This window comes from Zootoca vivipara, chromosome 6 (genome assembly GCF_965207765.1).
Source record: "Zootoca vivipara chromosome 6, rZooViv2.hap1.1, whole genome shotgun sequence".
Lineage (NCBI taxonomy): Eukaryota > Metazoa > Chordata > Lepidosauria > Squamata > Lacertidae > Zootoca > Zootoca vivipara.
The window spans coordinates 1,951,519-1,973,248 of record NC_142589.1 but is presented as its reverse complement, the minus strand read 5'-3'; the positions used below and the strand labels follow the sequence as shown (position 1 = coordinate 1,973,248).

General features: G+C 49.5%; 1 protein-coding gene across 2 annotated transcripts in view; it reads left to right on the top strand.

Moving 5' to 3' along the window:
* Positions 1-2,574: 2,574 nt before the first annotated feature.
* Positions 2,575-21,730, top strand: part of SFRP1 (secreted frizzled related protein 1) — a 41,006-nt gene continuing 21,850 nt past the window's right edge. For both annotated transcript variants that reach the window (XM_035119637.3, XM_088671405.1), the window contains exons 1-2: positions 2,575-3,332; positions 10,891-10,968. In XM_035119637.3, the coding sequence (XP_034975528.1) occupies positions 2,663-3,332; positions 10,891-10,968 (748 nt within the window). In that variant the 5' untranslated portion in view covers positions 2,575-2,662. The remainder of the gene's footprint in view (positions 3,333-10,890; positions 10,969-21,730) is intronic.

Below are 21,730 nucleotides of genomic sequence, written 5' to 3'. Positions count from 1 at the left end.
CCCTCTCCGACAGCCATGTGGTTTTCCCCAGAGCTGTAGGTCAGGCATCCACAAACTGCTGCCCTCCAGATGTTTTGGTCTACAACTCCCATGATCCCTAGCTAACAGGATCAGTGGTCGGGGAAGATGGGAATTGTAGTCCAAAACATCTGGAGGGCCGGAGTTTGGGGATGCCTGCTGTAGGTGATGAAACATTTGCTGAGATGGGTAGAGCACCAGTGGTGGAAAACACATTCGGAATTGGACCGGACACTGGTTAGAGCTCAACATTGAGCCTACCAAGTGCCAATAGCGACGGCGAAGAGGACCTTCTTTACCGCCTCTATTGCATCTGCAGAAAACAGCAGCAGGAGACTCTTTCAGGTGGTTTGCAATGCATCAGAACCACCTTTGTCACTGGGGCCTGGTAGGGACCCCAAGATCTCCTGCAATGCTTTTGCAAAGTTTTTTTTGCAGATAAAGCCGCTCAGATTCGAAAGGAAGTAGACTCCACCATGGGAGCAGGGCTGGGGCGGGAGAGTGCTGGAGTCCTGTCTAGTCATGCTATATGGGCTCACGTTGAACCCTTGAACTTGCCAGGGTCAGAACTCAACCCTGGAATGATTGATGTCTCTGAGAGCAGGAACAACATTACCCCCTTCCATCTACTTAACAACAGCCTTCCTCTGCAGGGACCCTTTGAGCAACTGGGGCAGAGCCCATTGCACACACCCCACCCTGCAATGATGTCTAAGCATTTTTTATTTTTTTAAGTGCTGTTGTAGTAAGGGCAGATAAGTATTTTACTTGTTGAAACTCATTTCAACAATGTTGAATGTGGTAGCTTATGATTGTATTATTGCCCATTAAAGAAGCAGAGGCAGAAATTTGTTGAAAGCTGGTAGGTGGCGACATTCATCATGTGCTGACGTCTTGTGCCTCCCCTCCAGAAAGACAGACTAAAAATACTCCCAGGAGGGTGTGCTACTGTGATTATATGTAAAATGGTTTCGGAATCCAGTGGCCCTCCTAGCATCAGTTTTCTTGGACTGGTACTCCCCCCCCCCAAAAAAAATCTGTCTCTATTCTGAAAAATGGGAAGATTGATTGATATCTCTTAGTTCCTTTTAGGCTGCAATCCTATAAGCCAGTGGTTCTCATACTTTCTTCTCTGGCCCACACTTTCAGAATAAAAATTTGCTCATGCCACATCGATTTTTTTCTTGATAAGAAATACATTGGAAAACAAAAAGAAACAACTCATAGCTGTTCTTTATTTATGACATAGAACACAATTACTTTATAATATGATCATGGGACATCCAGAAAGCATAAAACAAGGCAGATACATAAGAGCTCCAATAATTTCCAAAATACAATTATAAATGAGTCTCTTACATATAGAATCATAGGGCTGGAAGTGACCCTGAGGTCCAGCCCCCTGCAATGCATATGTAGCTGTCCCATATGGGGATCAAACCTGCAACCTTGGCGTTATCAGCACCACACTCTAGTCTTGTGGTCCAGGAGGTTGCCCTTGCCCTTGCCTGGCTCTTCGCAACTACCAGCTAACTAGGTTTCCTTGCTTTATTGGGGAGGCTACACTGTGACCCTCTTAAAAGGCAAAACCAGCGCTTGCTCTCCTACAGACCTACAGAGTAAGACTGCGGGTTAGCTGGGCAGCGGGTCTGGCTTGAAGGCTGCATCCCTAAACACATCGATGACTCCAGGAGGGGCCACGCACAAAAGGGGTCCGGAGTGGGATGTCTTATCCATCCCCACCCGTAGACCTGTAGAAAATCCAATGTTCTCTTGAACACCGCGGAACGTAGGCTGCAATCCTAACCCCACTTACAGTACCTGCTGGGAGCAAGCCCCCTTGAATTCAAAAGGACTTCCTTCTGAGTAGGCGTGGCTAGGCTCGCGCTGTTAATTAACTTCGGGGTAAACCTACACAATACCGGGCTCCACAAATACACCCCCCCCCTCGAGTGCATACTTACTTGGAAGTAAGCCATGTTGAAAACCAACGGGGCTTTACTTCCGTGCGAGAGTGCTTACTGAAGCCGCGTTGCGCACCTTTTGCGCCCATTACAGGGTCTGGAGGAAAATCCTGTTGGGCTGAGGCGCTGCCCTTCCTTGCCATGGCATGGCACGCGCAACTTCCAGTTGCGATTCTATGCGAAACCCCCCAAAACGAAACGAAACCCCTTTCGAAGGAGTTAGTCAGTCTCGTCGGGCTCGCCGAGGCAAATCGTGCCCAGGATGGCGCTACCCGGCTGCCAGCGCGAGCGAGCCAGATGCGCACCCGCGGGGGATGCTGGCCAGGAAACGCGCCCGAGATCCGCGCCTCCCTCCGGGCGCAAGGCAAGCGACTCCTCAGCTCACCTTCCCCGCCGCGCCAAAGCGCCGCGAAGAGGGGAGGGAATCCGCGCAGCCTGGAAACGAGCCATTGGCTAACGCAGCCCTTGAGTGACAGCTGGGGGGAGGGAGGGAGGGGCAGAGAAAAGGGGAGGGGCGCAGGCCGGCACTGATTGGCTGCGGGGGGAAAGGGGCTCCCAAACTCTTCGCAAGAAAGTGCTCTTTGGTGCCGCTGCTGCTTGGGATCTGGAAGGGGATCCGTGGAGCAAGTGGGGGAAGAGCTGCGCAGAAGCAGCTGCAGCCGCCGGCCGGGCAGGAGCTGATGGGGGTCTCGCCTGCGGGAGGGAGTCACGTCCATCTTCGGGCTCCCACCGTCCTCCTTTGCCCACCTCCCAACCGAGGAGGAAAGAGCAGGCGGCTGATCGGCTTGGGCTTCCTTCCGAGAATGGGCGCAGCCTCGGACTCCCGGAAGGGGCCCGGGGTGCTGGTCCGACTCCTAGTGGCCTTTGGGCTTCTTCTCCTGGCCGGCCTGGCCAAGGGCAACGAGTATGACTACGTCAGCTTCCAGTCGGACATCAGCGCCTACCAGAGCGGGCGCTTCTACACCAAGCCCCCTCAGTGCGTGGCCATCCCGGCTGACCTCCGCCTGTGCCATAGCGTGGGCTACGACAAGATGGTCTTGCCCAACCTCCTGGACCACGAGACCATGGCGGAGGTGAAGCAGCAAGCCAGCAGCTGGGTGCCTTTGCTCAACAAGAACTGCCACATTGGCACCCAGGTCTTCCTCTGCTCCCTCTTTGCCCCCGTCTGCCTGGACAGGCCCATCTACCCCTGCCGCTGGCTCTGCGAGGCTGTCCGCGACTCCTGTGAGCCTGTCATGCAGTTCTTTGGCTTCTACTGGCCCGAGATGCTCAAGTGTGACCAGTTCCCGCAGGATGATGTGTGCATTGCTATGACCGCCCCAAATGCCACGGAGGCGTCCAGACCACAAGGTAAGGGTCTGCCATGCGTAGCACCCTTCTCTTTTGGTGATAAGCAGGCAGGCAGGCAAAGTTGGAACAGGTGCCCATTACCACCTTAGGGCCAAGCCAGTCTGTGATGGCCCTGCTGTGAAGCCAGGTGAGATAGTTGCTTCAGGTGGCAGATTAGGGATGGCAGGGGGGAGGCAGGCACTTCAGGCCCGCCTGGGGCATGTTCTCTTGGGAAGGTCTTGTGGATGTTCAGGGAGAGGGCCTTAGCTTCCACACAGAAGGTCCCAGCTTAATCCCCCTCCTTTTTTTTGTTAAAGATCTCTGGTACCTGTAGTTGGGCCAAGAAAGAACTCTTTATGGTGGAAAGCCTCTTCCAGTTGGAGCAGATCTGGGGCCGGCAATGGGCTACCCTGAAGTTCCCATCATCCCTGACCCTGTAGATAGAGCATCATGTTGGCCCCCCCCCCCGGAACAGACGATCCTGGGATAGAGGAGCCCGTAGAAGGCAGGCTCCTGTGTGACGTTAAGGAGGACGTAAGAGGGGAGGGCTGCAGCTCCATGGCCGAGGCACCTGCCTTGCAGCCAAAGGATCCCAGGTTCAATCCCTGGCATCTAGGTTGGGATGGGAAAGATTCCTGTTTGAGATCCTGGAGAGCAGCTGCCAATCATGGAAGACAATTAAAATATATGGATCAATGGTTTGGCATGGCATAATGTGGCTTGCTAAGAGCTGTGGGGGATCAAATCTAAGATTCAGCTAGACCAGACTTTGCCAACTTGATGGGCTGCTGACTGGGACGGATGTTGGGTTGGCAAAGGCTGAGGTATCCCAACGTCCTGTTTCCCACTCTGGCCAGCCAGATGCTTCTGGGAAACCCACCAATGGTGAGAACCTTCTCCTCCCCATGGAGTTTGCTTCATAAAGTAAAGCCTGCCTCACCAGGTTGGGTGGGCAGGTCTACCAAGAGCTGGTATACTGTGGAGGCCTGGTCCAAATCTCGTCTCTGCCATGAGGAATGCAGGGGTGTGGCCCTTAACACACACTGAAGGCAGATCCACACCATACATTTAAAGCATAGGACTTCTCCCAGAGAACCCTGGGAACTGTAGTTTAAGGCTGCTGGGGACTGTAGCTCTGTGAGGGGGCAAACTACAGTTCTGAGGATTCTTTGTGGGAAGTCATGTGCTTTAAATGTATGGTAAGTACTCAGACTTAAGCAAGCTGCTGTCTTTAATCCCTACATGTTAGGAATGCAGGGTTGTTATGAAGTTTACCAGGGTAGTGTGTTTGAAGCACCTGGAGCACTTTGGAAGTGCCAAGGAGTGCCTCGTTCTCTTGTGCAACCCCCTTGGAAAAGGCCTTGATTGCTTCTGCGTAGGCCTCTTCCAATGCAGAGAGACTGCAGAACTTGGAAAACCATTTGGTTTTTCCTCCACAAGCTCACTTGAACTGGCCTTGGAGCCACTGTGTACATTGCTGTACATTCTGCTTTCCCAGTGAAAAGGAACTTGCATTGAAATAAAAACATTAAACCCCAGCAGAATCATGTGATGGCACAGAATAGCCACGAAACATTAATGTGAGTAAGAAAATGCAAGAACAACATCTGCAAGAGGAAGGTTTTAACAGACTTCACAGAGAGGCTTCCTTGGGAGGTTATTCCACTGAGAAGGCCCACCTTTCCTCAGGTTGCGGTTGGGGAACCTCAGCCCAGCAGTTGGGCTTGACCCTTTTGTCCTCTCTGTCTGGCCCCTGGACTCTGCCCAGGCCGCACCTCCCCTTCCCAGACCAGGCTTCTTGCTGCTCCAATTCACACCCTCTTTGAGTGTTTTGGCTTGGCTGGAAGGCGTCCATGGTTCTGGCTTCACCATGGTGGGAGTGTGAAATGATAAATGAGACTTCTGTGCAAAGGTGTCAGTCCTTGCTCAGCCCACATTTGCCCCTGGCCTCACCCAGTACTGGATGGTGGTTGCTGGAAAGTTGCTCAGAAGGGAATGTGTCCCTCCAGCTGAATAAGATTCCTTACACCTGGCTCAGACACAAGGCCTTACCAAGAGCAATGGAGAGAGCAGGCTGGCTCACGAGGACATCAAAGGAGGTCAATTTTAGAGTGTGTGCTGAATGCCGAAGGCCGAAGGTTCAGTTTCCAGTAGGCCTGGGAAGTTTTGCCTCAGAACCGCTTGCTGGCAAACCCATACCTGGTCAAACGCTAGTCAGACAGGTTTGACAGAGTTCCTTTAGTGCTTCAATAATACAATAGGAGAAAAGAAATAAGTGTGGAGACTGCATGCAATGATGAAATTCACCAGCATTTTAGTGCAAATTTCTTCTAATATACACATTTTTATATGCATTTTTGCTCAGTGCACACATTTCTGCAAAGCAATTTCCACAATACAAAGTTTTGTATGTTATTTTCACTAGTAAATGCACTTTGCCCAATGTGTGCGAATTTCAAAAGGTGTTTCACGTATTACTTTTGAAAGTACAAATTTGGTATATTTGCCTTTAAATGTGAGCTGAATTGAATTTATCCTCTGTCCCCACAGCTGGCCATTGGCCTTGCTGGCTGGGGCCGGTGAGAGTTGGAGTCCAACAGCATCTGGAAGTCTTCATGACTCTCATCCCTGCTGTAGATCGTGGGCTTGCATATGTCGTAACGGGCATGGTATTTGCTGCTTGAGTAATCCGGGGACGTCTTTTGGGTTGATTCACAAAGCAATCCATGTATGTGAGAGAGGCAATCTGTGCTAGCCAGCCGTGTGCACCTTTCCCTTCCCACTGGACCTCTGGACAGTCAAACTGTTGTGATGGTTCTGATGTTCTCCTGGGATTGGCACAGCAGACACTGCTCCATGGGGCCAATGAGGCTCTGCCCCACCAACATCTACCTGCTCTCAGCCAACATCCACCTGCCTGCCAGGGGTCACACCGCCTGCCTTGGCTCCTGTCCCAAACTCAACGATGGAGGCTCTTCCGTGAGGCAAAGAAAGCTTCTCCAACATCCGGTTTCCTACCTGGCCAACCCAATGCCTCTGGGAAGCCTGCCAACGGGACAGGAGGGCAATGGTCCTCTCCGGGTGATGCTTCTTTGCCACTGATATTCTGAGGCATCCTTTCTCTGATGCAGGAGGTAAGGTGGCCATTATCATAAGGGGCCTTTTGTAGCCTAAATCCATTGTTTAGCAACTATATGCTGTGTGAAGAATTGCTTCCTCTCTTGTCCATCCTAAATCTCCCCAACATTCGGCTACACTTGGGTGACCAAACACACTGTATTCTAGTCTCGTGAAAAAGGCCTACCCATTCTCTCCACCACACTAATAATTTTATACACCCTCCCTACTCGTCTTCTTCTCTGAACTAAAAAAGCCCCAAATTTTGTAACCTATCCTTGCAGGGGAATGACAGGGAATTGGTGGCCTTCCAGATGTTGGACTCCAAATCCCACCACCCGCAGCCAGCATGGACAACAGTCAGGGCTGATGGGAACGATGTTTGAGGGAGTTGCGCCAACCCCCTGAATCATTTTGGTGCTAGTAGAATCTTTATCTATTTATTAAATTTATATCTTGCTCTTCTTGCCAAAGGATCCCAGGGTAGCTGATATATTCTTCATTGCTGTTGATTTAGGGAAAAGAAAGCATCCCGTGAGCTTTTTCAATCTTGCACACAGTTTCCTGGGAGGGAGTCCCATTTCTCTCAATGGATCTTACCTCTGAGTAAATGTGGAGAAGACTGGGCTACTTTCTCAGTTAATAACAATAACAATAACAATAATAATAATAATTTTTATTTGTATCCCACCCTCCCCGGCCGAGGCCAGGCTCAGAGCGGCTAACATCATAAAAACAACACAATATGCATAAAGACAGACATCAACTAGTTAAAATACATCATAAAATTATTTTGGACAAGTTAAAATCTGGGCATGTGGCAATTATCAGGTTGGAATTGAGAGTGGTTAATACTTGCCAGGACCAACTGTTTCCACTGGTCATACAAGGACCTGGGAGCAGGTTGGGGGCTTGTTTTATACAAAGGAAAGTAAGTCAAACTGCATCCTGCCCAAAGGCCTGGCGGAACAGCTCTGTCTTGCAGGCCCTGTGGAAAGATGTCAAATCCCGCAGGGCCCTGGTCTCTTGTGGGAGAGCGTTCCACCAGACTGGGGCCACATCCGAAAAGGCCCTGGCTTTAGTTGAGGCCAGTGTAATTTCCCTGTGGCCCGGGATCTTCAAGGTGTTGTTGTTAGCAGACTGTAAGGTTCTCTGTGGAACATACCAGAAGAGGTGGTCCCTTAGGTACGAGGGTCCTAGGCCGTATAGGGCTTTAAAGGTTAAAACCAGCACCTTAAACCTGATCCTGTACTCCACCAGGAGCCAGCTGGTATAGCACTGGGTGAATGTGATCCTGCGCGGGGGGGGGGGGGCACCGTAAGGAGTCTCACCACGGCATTCTGCACCCGATGGAGTTTCTGGGTTAGTTTCAAGGGCAGCCTCACGTAGAGCAAGAGAGGTAAGGGACCAACTGCTTAGCTCAGTGGAGATGAAAAAATGCTGCCTTTGTTGTAGCTGTAACCTGCGCCTCCATAGAATGGAAAGCGTCAAAGATTACACCCAAACTCTTGACGAAAGGCGCTGGCACTAATTGTGCCACCACAAGGGATGGGAGTTGGGATGTGAGGGCGATCTGGCTGCGACATCTGTCACCCCATTGATCGCCAGGGTTGATTCGGCTGATCTGGCTGGCTAGGCGGGTGTCCCCTTCCTCCCTAACCGCTCCATGTGCGTCCCTCCCGAAGCTGCGCGCTCGGTGGAAGAGGACGACCTTCCCAGATAGAAGGAGTGTACCGTTCTTCGGTCAAGGGTATACGATAGCTGCGCTCCCCTGCTAGAACCTCCAAACAAGCTCACAAGGGATGGGAGTTGGCCCCCCCAACCCCATATCGTCCCTCCCAGCCAAAGGACCTCTGTCTTCAAAGGATTTAAATTCAACCGGCTCCCACGTAGCTATACAGCCACAGCTTCCAAACATCTGATCAGTGTTTCTGGGGCCGAGCCGGGATGCCCGTCCATCAACAGAGCTGGGTGTCATCAGCATACTGATGGCAACGCAAACCAAAATTCCGGACAAGCTGGGAGATGTTGAAAAGCGTCAGGGAGAGAATTGTGCCCCACAGTATTCCACACACCAAGGAGTAGCGGGGCAACAGCTCCCCCCCAGCGCCACCCTTTCCCCCCGTTCAGAAAGGAACGAACGCAGCCATTGAAGGACTGTGCCCCAAATCCCCATGTCAGCGAGGCAGCGGTCTAAAAGTTCATGATCAACCATGTCAAATGCTGCTGACAGATCTAAGAGAATTAACAGCCCTGACCTGCCTCAATCCAGCTGCCTATGGAAATCGTCTGTTAGGGTGACCAGAGCCGTCTCGGTCCCATGACTCACTTCGTTGGCTTTTGAAACGAGTGCTTCTCATTTTTCTGATATTAAGTTTTGTTCTCCACATTTTTACAATAACAATTCTTTTTGTAAAAAGCTGTCATGAAATTTTATCAACATCTTAGTGCAAATTTCTCCTAATATAGACATTTTTGAAAGGAATTTTCCCTAATATAATGTGCTTTTGTATGTTATTTTCATCAACATATACATTTAGATGGACACTTTACCCTAGTATATGGTTTTGTGTTTTTTTGTACACATTACATAGCTGCAGAACTGCAATTTTAAAGGAGGGCTTGTGTTTCAGTTTGCATATTATTATGCCCTTCAACATGTCCACAAACACACACAACGTAACCGGCTGCACATAAATGATACTCTTCAATGTATTTTTCACAATATCAAAAGTTTGTCTCATACATAATTAGTGTGTATAGATTGGCAAAGTAAATAAAAGTCCCAATAAACCAGTTCATTCATAAAGTCCCAAATATGAGCTGTTTCTAATCCACATATGCCTCTGTGTATTCAAAAGATTCAAAGAATCCCAATGGGAGCTTGTTGCAGTTCCATGACAAGGATTTCCGGAATAATAACCCTGTTTCGCCCTCCTGGGCTTCGTCAGTGGTACATGTTTCATACGATGTATATCAAAAGTATGGCTCTCATGACATAGGGACTTTATGGCTCTCATATTTGGTTGGCCTGTGAGTGTCCTGGCTCCCACTCTCAGACAAAGTACACAGACTCCTAGCTAGAGAATTCCCAAAAGCTGTATTCCAAGAGTTAGGACACCGTTTAAACACAGATCAAGATATGGAAACTGAAGCAGGACTTTAAGATATACATGTATAGTACATGACTGGGCATAAGCTAGAATGTGTCCACACCTGACTGCCCCATTTTGAAGAGCAAGGCAAAGGTGGATTTGGAGTGCAAAGGTTCCTTTGTCTGTTGTAGCTCTTGGATCTCGTGGAATAGCTGGGATTTTGTGTTTCCTGGCAGCAGAAATTTATCAGCCTTGGATTGGTTTACGCTTGCAGAGTGCCCTGCCCTTCCCCAGTCCAGACATTGCCCCCCTTTTGTTGCACCTCTTCTTCTCCCCAGCTGAGCCTGGGTGCCCCTCTTCCATTCTGACCCGAGGTGGGGGAAGGAGTGGCATGGCCTATACAGAGAGGGGGTGGCCTGGGAAAAGTTGTGAGGGGTATGGATGGAGGCCTAGAGGGCTGTATTAAGCCCCTGGAGCTGAGATTCCCCACCACTGTTCACATTTAAAAGTATTGTAATATATCAGACCCACAAAGGTGACTTGTGCTTGTGTAAGTTTCTTGGTGTTCCTCCAGAAGATCCTATATAGACATTCAAAACCATTTCCAGTTTTTCCTCTATTAATGCCTGAGAAGTGGGATTTGTCCCTGCCTCTGAAATGCTGACTTGCCTGAATTCCTTTTGCTTTAGGCACAGCGATGGCAAAGCCTACAGACCTGCTGGATGCACTGGGTGGGAGTTGCCGGTTAGTAGAGCATTGCACATCCTCTCCCTCCCCCTGGAGGAAGGTTTTGCTTTGAGCAGCCCTGTGCTGCGCAAGGGGGCAGAGGAGGGATGCTGCTGCTGCTGCTGCTGCTGCTGCTGCTGCAAAGAGATGGGAAGAAAACCTTATGAAACACAGGCTTAGCTGGGCAAGTCCAATAACATTTCTACACTGCAGCTTTGGATTGGCTTCATATGATGCATACACTTGTTGATTTCATTTATGCTTCTCCAAAGAGGTCAGGGTGCTCCTCCATCCTGTGGTTTCCAGCAACTGGGATTCAGAAGCATCACTGCCTCCAAAGGGAGAGGGAGAATAGAGCCATCATGCTTTCTCCAGGTTTGCCAATGAGCCTGAAAAAAATTCTGGCTGTGCCGAAGGAGCACACCCAGCATTGACCCCTCCAGGGGTCAGGTAGTCTAAATTTCCTAGAACCTGGGACCTTCTGCATTCAACGCTGATGCTCCATCACAGAACCCCTGGCATCCCAGGGGCTGCATTGCGGCCCTTCTAGGGGTAGTCGCCCCAAATAATTATTTTGCACCTTTTTGTGGCCACCACCACTTTCCTTCATACTAATCCTCTGCTGCCCCTTTTCTTGGCAGGCACGGCAGTGTGCCCTCCTTGCGACAATGAGATGAAGTCAGACGCCATCCTGGAGCACCTGTGTGCGAGTGAATTTGGTAAGGAGATCCTCCTTTTTCTGAGCTTCACTGCCCTAGGCCAGGGATGGCGGCCACTTGCTTTCTCAGGAACTAGAACAACCCAACCCTTCTCTTCCAGCTCAGAAATGATGGCGGCATTGCTTTACAGGAAGGGGCTTCATACCCAGGGAATGGGTGGGCTGGGACGGTAGGAAGTAATCCGTAGCTTGGTGCGGAAGATTTTGCGGTCTTTGATGCCTCCCTCCCTGCTCATTACATTTGGAACTACCAGCACTAGGAAACAGTGGGGTGGAGGGCAGGCAGTTACCTGACTTCCCAGCAGGTGAGTTTATGCTGCAGGGGAGAAGTGGCAAGGCCAGTGAGGTGTCAAGACAGTAGCTGACCTAACCCCCCCCCCCCGTCGTGTGTTTCCACTGCTCTCATCTTCTTATGATGCAGAGGCCATAGACAGTGCCTTGAGTTGCATGCTGGAATAACAGCAGTCTGTAAGCGCTCTATTTGTATGTCTACAGTTACTCAGTGACTAGAATCAAGTTGGGGACTGAACCCAGAGGGGGGAACCCAGAGGAAGGTAGACCTTCTTGGTGGATTTGGGGACAGAGCTTAATGTTAAAGCTGTCTATTTAAACCTTACAAGAAGTCAGAGCAGGGCAGGGGACGAAAAAAAATCTTATTCTTGGCTACTGCTCTGAAAGCAACAAAGCAAAAACAAACAAACAACATCATGCCCCACCCCCCCCCAAAACAAACTCCAGTCAGGGTGGCATTATTATCTGGCTGGATGGCAAGCCTAGTTTCAGAAAAGAAGGACTCCCTTGGCCTCTGCTTGGTCTTGCCCTAGTTCTCCTTGGAAAAGGAAGCTCAAGCATGGGGTAAATTGGGGGGGGGGGCTGTGGCAAGGAGTATCCATCCAGGATGCCCCTGGAACCAAGACTGGCTCGGGTATTTGGCAAAGCTTAATTTTCCAGGAAACGAATGAAAGGCCTGTTGAAGAACGTGGGCATTCCTCTGGGATTAGCGCTTGGGTGTGCCACGTTTTGTCCAAGCAGGGAGTGGAATTCTCTTTTTAACAAATTCTTGACTCTCCAACACAGCTGCTTTGCCAAATCTTTCCAAGTCCGGAGTGGTTATTTGGAACATTTTATACCAGGAAAATAATATCAACGGCCACTCTTGAGTCCTGGCTTGGCCAGGGCATTCCTGGTTCAGCCTGGATGGCAAAACAGATTCAAGTAATGTCCAGCTTCACCCTGCAGAAGTCATTGGGAGTTGTAGTCCAAAACATCTGAGGTGCAACAGGTTGGGGAGGGATGTTATAAATAATGTTCCCTAACTGATAGTTTGCTGCAGTATGAACAAGAAAGACAAGGAGATTCAATGTGGCAGACGCTTTTGTGAACTCAAGTCCTCTTCACCAGATGCATGAAACGTGATCCCCACTTGTGAAGTAACTCTCTCTCCAAGCCCCTCAGGGCAGCACCTTCAATGGATTCCTTGATCCTAGGGATTGCCAAGATGGTTTCCTCAAGTTGCTGGCACTGGTGACTGATAGGGCAGAAGACAAGCAGAAATTGGGATGTCACCTGAGGAGAGGAGGCGTGGCCTGGGGAGAGTCCCAAGGGCCAAGGAGAGAGGCCTGGAGGGCCACATGGCTCCCAGGCCTGAGGTCTCCCCCCCCCCCCCACCAATGCACAAGGTGGTAATTTTCTAATTGGGATTACTGAGACGTACTTATAAGGAAATATAAGTATACACATATACACTTTCCCATGTATCCAGGAAAGTGAGAACCAGAAAGACTAAATGAAATACACAGTCAGGTTCATCAGTAGAGAAAATATATATTCCAGATTCCTCGCTTCCACTAAAAAATGTTTGTCAAGGTTGACTCCTTTTGTAAACATTCTGATCCTTAGCCAAATTCCTCATCCCAACCATGCAGGTTCCTATTTCCTGGGTCACAGGCTGAAGGCATGTGAGGCAAGAGCCTTGCTGAAACTAAGTAGGTCCAGTTCTGGTCCGTTCCTGGATGGGAGATTGCTGGGTCTATAATAGACCTTGGGTCTATTGCACTGAGCTCCATGGAAGGAAGAATGGTGGGGTATACATGAAAGTAAAATGGTTGACATTTCAGAGGTGATGCTGAGGGTTCTTGTCTTTCCAAGTTTGTTGTATGAGATGTTTGCTTTTAAGTGGAACATGCTAGACCAGGCATCCCCAAACTTCAGCCCTCCAGATGTTTTGGACTACAATTCCCATCTGCCCTGACCACTGGTCCTGTTAGCTAGGGATCATGGGAGTTGTAGACCAAAACATCTGGAGGGCCGCAGTTTGGGAATGCCTGTGCTAGACTGAGAATCCATTGATGCAGCTGTAGTCTCACATAATAGTGGTCAGAAGAAGTGGATCATCCCATCCCATCCCATCCCATCCTATCCTATCCCATCCCATCTTATTTATTATACTAATACCCCACCTTTCCTCCAAGGAGCTCAAAGTGGCCTACTTAATTTTCCTTCCTACCCCCCACCCAACCTTCTACTCACAGCAACCATGCCATGTACTTTAGGCTGAGAGGGAATGTCTGGCTCAAGGGCACCCAGTGAGCTTTAGGGCTGAGTGGAGATTGGAGTGCTTGTCTCCCAGGTCCTAGCCTGACATGTGAACCACTACACCACACAGGCTGGACCTTGGAAACTTTGTTCTTCCTGACTGCCCAGTTGGCTGGAAGCAATGCTTGACAAGGGCAATATCCACTTACAAGCCTGTCTGTCTGTTAAATAATAATAATAATAATAATAATAATAATAATAATAATAATAATAATAATAATAATTTATTATTTATACCCCGCCCATCTGGCCGGGTTCCCCCAGCCACTCTGGGCGGCTTCCAACAAAACAGAAATTCTAAAATACAGAAATCCATCAAACATTAAAATACAGAAATCCATCAAACATTAAAAGCTTCCCTAAACAGGGCTGCCTTGAGATGCCTTCTAAAGGTCTGGTAATTGTTGTTCTCTTTGACCTCTAGTGGGAGGGCATTCCACAGGGTGGGTGCCACTACCGAGAAGGCCCTCTGCCTGGTTCCCTGTAACTTGGCTTCTCGTAGTGAGGGAACCGCCAGAAGGCCCTCGGAGCTGGACCTCAGTGTCCGGGCAGAACGATGGGGGTGGAGACGCTCCTTCAGGTATACCGGACCGAGGCCGTTTAGGGCTTTAAAGGTCAGTACGAACACTTTGAATTGTGCTCGGAAACGTACTGGGAGCCAATGCAGGTCTTTCAAGACCGGTGTTATATGGTCTCGGCGGCCGCTCCCAGTCACCAGTCTAGCTGCCGCATTCTGGATTAGTTGTAGTTTCCGGGTCACCTTCAAAGGTAGCCCCACGTAGAGCGCATTGCAGTAGTCCAAGCGAGAGATAACTAGAGCATGCACCACTCTGGAGAGACAGTCAGTGGGCAGGTAGGGACTCAGCCTGCGTACCAGATGGAGCTGATAAACAGCTGCCTTGGACACAGAGTTGACCTGTGCCTCCATGGACAGCTGTGAGTCTAAGATGACTCCCAGGCTGCGCACCTGGTCTTTCAGGGGCACAGTTACCCCATTCAGGACCAGGGAGTCCTCCACACCCGCCCGCCTCCTGTCCCCCACAGACAGTACTTCTGTCTTGTCAGGATTCAATCTCAATCTGTTAGCCGCCATCCATCCTCCAACCGCCTCCAAGCACTCACAGGACCTTCACCGCCTTCACTGGTTCTGATTTAAAAGAGAGGTAGAGCTGGGTATCATCAGCATACTGATGAACACCCAGCCCAAACCCCCTGATGATCTCTCCCAGCGGCTGCATATAGATGTTAAAAAGCACGGGGGAGAGGACAGAACCCTGAGGCACCCCACAAGTGAGAGCCCAGGGGTCTGAACACTCATCCCCCACCACCACTTTCTGAACACGGCTCAGGAGGAAGGAGCGGAACCACTGCATGACAGTGCCCCCAGCTCCCAAGCCCTCTAGACGGTCCAGAAGGATGTTATGGTCGATGGTGTCAAAAGCCGCTGAGAGATCCAGCAGAACAAGGAAACAGCTCTTACCTTTGTCCCTAGCCCGCCGGAGATCATCGACCAGTGCGACCAAGGCAGTTTCAGTCCCATGATGAGGCCTGAATCCTGACTGGAAGGGATCCAAATGGTCCGCTTCTTCCAGGCGTGCCTGAAGTTGTTCAGCAACCACTCGCTCAATCACCTTGCCCAAGAATGGAAGATTTGAGACTGGGCGATAGTTGGCCATATTGGCCGGATCTAAAGATGGTTTTTTAAGAAGCGGTTTAATAACCGCCTCTTTCAGCGGGTCTGGGAAGGCTCCTTCATGGAGAGAAGCATTTACCAACCCGCGAAGCCCATCGCCCAGCCCTTCCCGGCTAGCTTTTATAAGCCAGGATGGGCAAGGATCAAGGAGACAGGTGGTTGGTTTCACTCGTCGAAGCAGCCTGTCCACATCCTCGGAGGTAACAGATTGAAATTGATCCCACAAAACTTGACTAGACAGGACTCTAGCACTCCCCCGCCCTGGCCCTGCTCCCACGGTGGAGTCTACCTCTTCCCGAATCTGAGCGACTTTATCTGCAAAAAACTTTGCAAAATCATTGCAGGAGATCATGTGGCCCGTACTGGGCCCGGATGGAGCAGGTGGTTCCGCTAAATTGCGAACCACCTGGAAGAGTCTCCTGCTGCTGTTTTCTGCAGATGCGATGGAGACGGTGAAGAAGGTCCTCTTCGCCGTCGCCATTGCCACTTGGTAGGCTCAAAGTTGAGCTCTAGCCCGTGTCCGGTCTGATTCAAAATGAGTTTTCCGCCACCGGCGCTCTAGCCGTCTCAACGACTGTTTCATTGCCCTCAGCGCCGGGGAAAACCACGGGGCTGTCCGGGCTCCATGCAATCTGAGAGGGCGCTTCGGAGCCAGACAGTCAATAGCGCTGGTTAACTCCGCATTCCAGTGGGCCACCAGGGAATCAGCTGAAAGGCCATCGACATGGGATAAAACATCCCCTACCACTCTTTGGAAGCCAATTGGATCCATTAAGTAGCGGGGGCGGACCATCCGAATCGGTCCCACCTCCCTGCAGAGGGGAAGGGTTGCGGAGAAGTCCAGTTGCACCAGAAAGTGATCTGACCATGGCACTTCTTTTGTTTCGCTTTTACTTAATGACAGATCACCAACATCCATAGAAGTAAACACCAAGTCCAAGGCATGTCCGCAGCTATGAGTTGGGCCAGACTTATTCAGGGACAGCCCCATGGTGGCCATGCTTTCCACGAAGTCCCGAGCGGCTTCTTGTAAGGTCGTGTCGGCATGGATGTTAAAATCCCCTAAGACAACCAAGCTAGGTGTCTCCAGGAGCACATCCGACACGACCTGAAGCAGCTCGGGCAGGGAATCCTTGGTGCAGCGGGGAGGTCGGTACACCAAAAGGAATCCTGTACTGCCCCTATTGCCCAACTTCCAGAACATGCACTCAGAAAACTCAGTCTTACCAATAGGACGCCTGGTGCAAACTAATGACTTCCTAAAAATCACTGCAACCCCCCCCTCCCCGCCCAGATGGCCTGGGTTGCTGTGCATAAGAGAAACCTGGTGGACAAGCAGCGCCAAGAATGGGCCCATCGGCTTCATCCAACCAGGTCTCTGTCACACATGCCAGGTCAAATCCTCCATCCACAATCAGGTCGTGAATGGCAGTGGTCTTATTCATCATCAACCTGGCATTGCACAGCAGCACCTTCAGGCCATGTGGGTATCCCTTGCTGATTCCAATATCCGTCCGGTCAGGACCAGACCCAGAGGCAGGGATAGTCCTCAGACAACGACTAAGTCTGCCTCCTCGGTAATGACATGGTCTGGTCTTAGCGTAACTCCTCCTCCTACCCGTGACCACTGAGATCGGTTGTCCCAGTGCATCACCCCCTGTGGAATCTGCCCCAGCCATTTTGCTTGCTGGGACCCCCTCCCGGGCAGCCCTGACCCCTCCCCTTAAAAACAAAATAAAACCTCTGTAAAAAACAGCAAAAAACAGAACAAAAGAAAAACACAAAAACACAATAAAACAATAAAACCAAAAACAATAAAAATTACAAATACACTAAAATTTAATAGATTCCCACACCCAACTAAAAATCCCTCCCTAAAACCTATGTAAATCAAAAAATACAGTAAAACAATACAAAGACAGAAAGTTACAAACTAAAATTGACCCCTCCCCTTAAAATCAAATTTAAAACCAATACAGAAAACAAACTAACAAACTAAACGATAAACAAAAACCAAAAACAATAAAAGTTACAAACTTTTATTGTAGAAAAGCTTTAGCTCTCTTGAAACAAGGTTAGAGCTTTGCAAATCTCTTAACTTAGAGCCTGGCTCACTAACGTGGCTCCAGTGGGTGCACCCCAGGGTGCCATTTCTCTGCCCCCCCCCCACAGAAATCAGGCTTGAAAGAAGCACTGCCCCGGCCGCGGGATCACATTCATCCAGTGCTTTACCAGCTGCACTGGCTCCCGGTGGAGTACAGGATCAGGTTTAAGGTGCTGGTTTTGACCTTTAAAGCCCTATGCAGCTTGGGACCCTTGTACCTATGGGACCGCCTCTCCTGGTATGCCCCACAGAGGACCTTAAAGTCCACAAACAACAATATTCTGGAGATCCCGAGCCATAAGGTGGCTAGATTGGCCTCATCTAGGGCCAGGGCCTTTTCAGTATTGGCCCCAACTTGGTGGAACACTCTTTCACAGGAGACGAGGGCCCTGCGGGATTTGTCATCTTTCCACAGGGCCTGCAAGACAGAGCTGTTCCGCCTGGCCTTTGGGTTGGATTCAGTCTGACCCCTGTGTTTTCCTCCCTCATGGTTTGGATTTATGGACTACTTAAAATCAGGCTGCATTTTAAATTTCAATACTGTATTTTAATCAATTGCTTTTTATGTTTTATTGTAATTTTATTGGTGTGAGCCACCCTGAGCCCGGTTTTGACTGGGGAGGGCAGGGTATAAATAAAAATGTATTATTATTATTATTATTATTATTATTATTATTATTATTATTATGATTGCTGTTGCTGGAGAGGTGAGTTTGGCTGGGATGTTTGTGTGGTGCCAACCAGTTTTCCTGGTTTGCAAATGTGCCCATGGGCGCCCCAAAAGGCTGGCAATCCTTGTCCCGGAGGCTGGCTTCTAGTTGTAGAATAAGGATGCTGCAAATATCTGTCTGTGTTTTTTCCTGTCCCTGATTTGAAAGCATTGGAGGTCTTTGGCACAGGATGTGCTTGTTGGGAGAAATGCAACAATGCTTGTGGTGAGTTCCCTCAACCAGTGGGAACTGAGAGGACCCCCCCCCCTTCTGAGTAACTCAGTACAGGCTGCAACTGTTTTAGGCCTGTCTTTTGACACATGGGTCCTTTTGGACCGGAGGGAGGCTGAGCAGGGGTGGAATGAGGGAGAAACGGGGTGGGGTGTGCTTTTATACATTCCACTGATGCGCACGGGGTCTGGGGATGGAGCCCCTGTCTGTATGTGAAGAGAGGAGCGAGAAGGGACCAGGACACTTGGGACTATTGCAGGTTCCCAGTACTTGCATTCTAAAGAGACCATGACTTCTTTGAATGCTCTCCTCTCCGCGTGTGCTTGCTGTACTTTACGGTCATTGGAACAAGGCTGAGCTGTTACTGGTGGGCAGAGTTCCTATCTGCTCCAGAAATACTGTGCAAGTCTTTAAACAGGGCAGTAAGATCCCTGCAGAAGGTTGCTGCAGCCGCAGTTTAAAACCTTGCTCAAGCAATGAGATGAGCAATGACAAGGAGAAGAGCCTTCTCAGTGGTGGCTCTGTGATTGATTTCTGAGGATTCCCCAAGGCTCATAAAGCACTTACTTAAAGAAGGGCTAAAATAAATCCCTGAATATTGCTGTGACTGGTTCCCTGGCTTTGCTGAACTAGTTTTGTTGAGTTCTTCAAGTGCTGTTGTTTCTTTTCTTTTCTTTTCTTTTGGTGCATTTATTGTACAGCAGTTGCTAGGGAGCCCAAGTGGGGAGAGTGTTGCTGCTGGGTTCAGATCCTGCCTGCAGGTTCCCACAGGCATCTGGTTGGCCACCAGGAGAATCGATGGTGGACCCGAGGGAGCCAGCAGCCAGGTTCTTCACACAGTGCAAAGCAAACTCGAAGAGGTAGGGATGGCCACCCCCTTGAATGGCTTTTAAAAGAGACGATAAACACCCATGATGGATTAATCAATGGCTCCTAGTGTCAGGATGCTGTCAGCGGCTCCCGGCTGGTTGCCCAGAAAAGTATAAAGACAAGGAAATGTTTCTTAAGTCACCTCCTCTATGGGTGCTGCCATGCCTTTGAGATCTTTGCTCTCCTACTTTTAAGGCTCTCCAGGTTCTGGGTAATGGAGGGTCTGAAATGCTTTCTATTGATAACATGTCAGCTGGGTGATGCTCTGGCTCTCCCATGATTTCCCAACTTTCCTCCTCATCCGCCTCTGAGCTGCGATCTCCCTCAAACCTCTGTTGCAAACCTATATTGTCTTCCTCTTCCTCTTCCCTGGAAGGGTCAGGAGGGGAGGCCGTCTCCACCATTCCTCCTCCTTTGCCCAGTCCCTGACACCTAGTCATGCTGTTTGTGCATGACTGGAAGCAGCATGAATGAGAGAGTGCTGCTGCTCTCCTGTCCCTGTCAGCCCCTGTGCTAAACAGGAAGGGGCTGGACAAGTGGGGCCTTTGACCTGATCCAGCACAGCCCTTCCAATGTTCTTATGGATTTTCTTGAACCAATAGCTCTGGGTAACCAACCTCAGACATTGAGATTTCTTGGCTCAAGTCTTTGATTCCTTGCCAACCAGGGCTGTCTTGAGCATATCCGGTGCCGTGGTGCGAAGATCCCTCTGGCGCCCCCCCCCTTTCCAAGAGTTGTGGACCTTTTTAGGGAGATGACACCACACTTACATATTATCTCTGCTTGGGGAAAGAAAACAGGAAACATAAACAAACTGTTTTTGTTGCCCGTTTATTGTGTGCCGAGGTCCCCAAACCACCCCTCAAAGTAAAACACACTCCACACATACAAGCCTGCGATTTACACATGGTTTACAAGCCGTAAGGAACACCATTTCAGATAAAACCACAGCAGACTTTGCTACCAAACTCTGCCATTTTGTCCTTACCCACAACCACTTCAAATTTGGTGATGACCTGTTCCTCCAGATCAGCGGCACAGCCATGGGCACCCGCATGGCCCCACAGTATGCCAACATCTTCATGGCAGATTTAGAACAATGTTTCCTAAACTCCTACCCACTCAAACCTCTCTTGTACCTGCGATACATTGACGATATTTTTATTATCTGGACACATGGTCAACAGACCCTGGAAACCTTCCACCAGACATTCAATGACTTTCACCCCACCATCAACCTAACAAATGAACCAATCTATGCAAGAAATACGTTTTTTGGACACTACTGTACTATAAAAATACAGGATGGGTGTATAGACACCACCTTATACCGAAAAGCAACTGACCGACAAACATATCTACATGCTTCTAGTTACAGGTAGGTAGCCGTGTTGGTCTGGATCGAAGTAAAATAAAAAAAATTCCTTCAGTAGCACCTTAAAGACCAACTAAGTTTTTATTTTGGTATGAGCTTTCTGAAGAAGTGTGCATGCACACGAAAGCTCATACCAAAATAAAAACTTAGTTGGTCTTTAAGGTGCTACTGAAGGAATTTTTTTTATTTTACATGCTTCTAGCTACCATCCCAAACATACCAAACAATCCATCGTATACAGCCAGGCCCTACGTTACAACCGCATCTGTTCCAACTCTACAGACAGAGGCTCTCACCCAAGAGATCTACAGCAAACCTTTTTAGAACTAAAATATCCACCTGATGAAGTTAAACAACAGATCAACAGAGCCAGACTGATACCCAGAGAGAACTTGCTGCAAGACAGACCCCAAAAAGAAAATAACAGAACACCACTAGTAATCACATACAGCCCCCAAGCTAAAACAGTACAACGCATCATCAGAGATCTACAACCTCTCCTAGACAATGACAGTTCTCTTTCTCAAGCTCTGGGAGGAAGACCTTTCATTGCCTACAGACAGCCACCCAATCTTAAAGAACTCCTCACCCACAATAACACAACAACCAGGAGGGCATGCAAGGATCTGGGAGAAAGTAGGAGGGCAGTGGAATGGGGGGGGGCAGATGGCAACCCACCCTTTGTTGTGGCAGGGAACTCACTTGCCACACCAGAAAAAGCAGCCTGCCACCGCTGGGCAGCCGCTTAATCACAGTAATTACAAAGGCAATAAACTGTTTACTGAGAAAGCAACAAATTGCTGAACCTTTGAACGTCACTCGGGCCCCGGGCAGGACACACCACAACTGCTGCTTCCCAAAGGAGGCGCCAGGACACAGGTAAACTGTGGAACTACCTCCCACTGGAGGCAGAAGCGGCCACCAACTCGGACAGCTTTAGAAGAGCATTGGGCAGATTTGTGGAGGGTAAGGCTTCTCAGTGGCTACTGGTAACCCTGGCTCTGCTCTGCCTCCACAGTCGGAAGGGGCAATGCTTCCGAAGACCAGTTGGGGGAAACCACAGGAATATTTTTAAACCTAGATATTTTAAAACCTATCTGAAACTTGAGCTGCTGTCTTCCTTGCCCCAAGCTTAAGCAGCAGAGACTAAATTTAATAATACTGTACTCCCAAGTCTTCCCCTGT